This window comes from Plasmopara halstedii (assembly GCF_900000015.1).
Source record: "Plasmopara halstedii genome assembly, contig: Scaffold_1343, whole genome shotgun sequence".
In the NCBI taxonomy this organism is placed as follows: Eukaryota; Oomycota; class Peronosporomycetes; order Peronosporales; family Peronosporaceae; genus Plasmopara; species Plasmopara halstedii.
The window spans coordinates 213846-218051 of NW_020188258.1; the positions used below are offsets into that span (position 1 = coordinate 213846).

General features: G+C 44.5%; 1 protein-coding gene across 1 annotated transcript; it reads left to right on the top strand.

Moving 5' to 3' along the window:
* Positions 1 to 96: 96 nt before the first annotated feature.
* PHALS_01066 (uncharacterized protein) lies at positions 97 to 1248 on the top strand (the record flags this gene model as incomplete). The annotated part of the gene is made up of 1 exon (XM_024730857.1): positions 97 to 1248. One exon carries the CDS (start codon positions 97 to 99, stop codon positions 1246 to 1248), a length of 1152 nt encoding a protein of 383 aa, XP_024581093.1.
* Positions 1249 to 4206: the final 2958 nt, after the last annotated feature.

Consider the following 4206-nt stretch of genomic DNA (forward strand, 5'->3'; position numbering starts at 1 on the left):
TATTGCTACTCAAGCTCTATCAAATGCAAACCCAGGCATGGTCAAGTATGCAGTGGCACGCCTGGGATAGGAAAGTCAATGTTTCTATACTACGTGATGTGGAAGTTGATAAAGGAGAAGAAACGAGTGCTGCTTATGACCGAAAAACCAGCGATCTACTTTGATGGTTTCACCGTAATGGAGTGCGGGAAATTACCTTATTTGACCAATTGGCGATTCTGGTCGTACGATTTGTGGTGTCTTACGGATTCGGTGGACCCAAAAAGAATTGCCGGATGTTCCATCCATGAATGCTCGGTTTTGCTCGCAAGCACACTGCAATGGGATTGTATTAGTAAGTTCAAGGAGCTTGTTCCAACTCCAGATGTACTCTACATGCCATTGTGGACAAAAGAAGAACTTCGTACCATCGCTTCCTTATATCCAAATGCAGACAAAGTGTGGGAGAATCGGTTTAACTGCTTAGGTGGTGTGCCTCGTCTAGTATTGCAAGACATCCAAACAGACCCGCAAGTTCAACTGATGTCGGCATGCACTAATTGTTCTCTTAATGACTGTATTATGATGGTGTCTATATACTCTGAGATGAACTCGGTTCAGACTTTCATTCACATCCATAGCCAAAAACCGTATTTAAAGTACGAAGTCGTTTATGCTTCAGAATTGGCGGTGCAAGTGATTGCTCGAACGAATTGGCAGAAGTGGCTGACGAATCACACGAAGATGCAAAAACTTCTCGGTTCGTGTGATATAAACCCACTAGCACAATCGTTGTGCCGCTACATCTTTGAACCACATACGATGAATTTGCTGGAGCAAGGCGGGACATTTGTATGCCGTAAGCTGCATTCTGGTGCCGAATTCCGAAAGTTCAACGCGACCAAACGCAACAGAGGTATTACAGGAAATGAAGACGAAGAGATAATCAACATCCCACGATCGTTGCAGTGTCGGCAAATAGTGGAGCGTGTGGATGTCGATCAAGTTGAAAATCAGCTGTACGTGCCACGGACATCGAATTATACTGCTATTGACGCTTGGATTCCGCGCGTCGGTGGATTCCAAATGACGGTTGGAAAGGAGCACGACATCAAGGGTGGAGCGGCAACGGATCTCGCCAAATTGGGTGCAAACGGTAACCGGCTATATTTTCTGCTTCCGCCCCTATACTACGAGTCGTTCAGGAAGAAAATTCCCTATACCATCGAGCAGTATGCAATCCTTATACCTTATCCAGAGGTGGTGTAGTATCTTTAATCTGTACTCAAAATGGCAAAAATGAGATCAATAAGACTTCTAGTCAGATTTTTGGCCACTACAGCACATTAGATTTATACCTCTTTAAACCCTAGACAAGTCGAAGCACTCTCTCATGTGATTAGTGAGCTTTGGGCTACTTGTTTCTCCATAGAAAGAAAGGTTTTACATTATATCAACAGGGCGACAAATCTATGGGCCGTAGCTCCAAGAGATCGAATTCTTTTAGGTTAAGCTCATTTAATTTCTGTTAACAAGAGAGGCGACGCCTGGCTGACTGAGAAGGAGGTGGACGCGATTTCAAATCATTACGTGTTGTGGTAGCCTCGCTCCATTTGGTTGGCTCGTCGGAAAAAGATGTTGCGTTTGAAGTCACGATGGAGGATGTCGAGACGATGAACACCCATGTTTACGTGTTGGTTATTGTTCCGACCGAAAAGGCAGATGCTCTGGCTGTGACCCGAGGAGCCGCATCGTCAATAGCAATACCAGCTGCTGAATCGACGAAAATCTCCGTCACGGTCGTAGAAGGCCAAGACACAAAGGAATATTGGCAAGAGCTGACGTACTATCAACATTGTGGACGCCTTATCCAAGACAAATACCGAGTTTATTTTGTGCAAATTTTGGACAAAGTCGACGAGTTCTATGACGAGAACGAGCACCCAACCCCGTTAATCTGCGCGCAAGGATCAACAGGCATGGGGAAATCGCAACTAGCAATTGGATTGGGTGGCCGACGAACGTATTTTTACTGGCTTGCCACTCCTCTTGAATCCAAATCCCAGAGCCTCTACCAGAATTTTTCGACGATATCTGCTGCATTTTTGAAATTGTCGAGAAAGATAACCCAACAAAGGAGAGTGAACAGGAAATCTTGAACTCCAAGTCGAATGTGTATGAGACTGGCCTAATGTGGACGTACGGATTTATTAGGGCACTGCTTGAATATTGCAGCTCCGATGAGCATCAAAACACGTCGCGAATGATTCGTTTCGACAACCAGACAGTCTTGAAAATGAAATGATGCAACATGAGAGATGTTCGCGCTGTGCTTGGTAAGATGAAGGCAGAGAAGAAAAAATTACTTTTTTTTGTTCTTGATGAGATGACTTGCAACGCAAACATCGATGCTGGGGGGAAGCAGATGGCCGCCTTTCAACGCAACGTCTTTCGTGTCTGTGGTTTGGTGGCTGTCATCATGGGTATAGACTCGAAGATTACCAACCTGTTTGGACAGTCTTCAAGGCGCCGCACAAATGGATGTCGCTTGTTCCTCGATTTCCTCGGTATTAACTGATGCCGCACAATAATCTAGGACGGCAAGGCTGGTCGAAAGCTGTAAAGCAATACCCAGTCCTGCAAGATATTGCTACGCATTCTCGTGGGCGGTTTGCGAGGCATTTTGTCGACAAAGTCCTGGAATGCGCGATTAGAGACTGCACCATCAATCTCTGCGATTTGATGGTGCCGCTGTTAGCTTGAGATTGCATGACGGCAAGAAATTTATGCACTCACATGATGAAAAAAAGGCACAGCTGCTGGCAATATCATATATCAACCACACCGGCAACGCATCTTTCAGAAAGAAGCGCCGAAATGAAGCGGGGACGTTCGGCATGCATTTGCATTTCGCAAATCTAGTCGACGAGCTGCTGACTGATATGAGCTCATCAGATGACACGTTGAGAGCGAAGAGCAGTGGAACCTGGAGACCGACATGCTGCTTTTCGGCAATCGATAAAGACATGCTATTGTATCTCGCAATATTGGGTGGGAAAAAATTCCAAACTACTATGACCACGAAACTCGGGAGAAGTACTCAACGAAGTATATCTTCGCAGCCACAGAAGTATTCTCTGTCCATGAGAACACGAACGCTGTGTCTCACGACTACAGAGCGTTCGAGATTATGGTTGCACATGCAATCTTTTGTTCGCCTCGAAGGAATGGTGTAGGAGGAATCCCATTCAATGACTTCTTTGCTTGCTTGCTGGAAGAATTTCAAGACAAGTTTTGGAAAAATATGAGCATGTATATTGAAAAAGACAGAAGGATTGAGGCCAGTGATCTATTGAATGATTATTCGGCAGACTTCCAGCGTTTGTTGAGTACAATTGTTCCTTTCCTCGCTCCTCCCAATGCTGAGTGGCCGATGTGGATTCTCGCCCAAAACTCTTACGGGCGCAATTTTGCTAATTTGGTTCGTGCCAGCAATGAAAAACGGTGTGATGTCTACGTCCGAGACGCGGAGATCAAGAATAAAAACCGATTTTCATTTGCGAGTGCAAGTCCTGGAAAAAGAACGTCGATATGAGTGTAATGGACAATATCATTGATAAGCTGAATCAGAAGTAGAATTGGGAGGTCGTGTTTTTGTTTTGTTTGAAGCTGGTGAGCTTTCGTAAGCCTTGGGGGTATCTAAGTGTTGGCTGTGTCAAAATTGATTACCGGGATGGGGGAGTACAATGGATTTTCCAACCACCTGAAAAAAGGATCGGAAACAACTCCTCATTGTGTTCGAAACCACAGATCAGAGAATAAATTTGGCGTGACTCAGACAGACAACAAATCCGTCAGTGCAAAGGAGGTGAAAACTTTAAAGAAAGGAGTGATATCAGAGGTTCAAGATAGTTAATAAGTCGGTTTACGTGGTTGTTTATAAGTTTTTTATGGGTGATTTGAGAATTAATTTCTACCTGACTATAAACATAGTTTAGAACATTCGAATGTATAATAATACGGAGTACAAGATAAATCAACTAAATAGCTAATCGATAATAACAATAGAAAAGTTCTTCGTCGGATGTTGTAGATAACATCGGAGCTCTAAAGGAGCGAAAAGTGAGGGTGACACCAGACGACGCGGAGTGCGTGTATACCCTGGTCTTACCGAGACATAGAACCTCTGTACAGAGACGACGGCGACGCCGTATGCTGGCTGCAAGA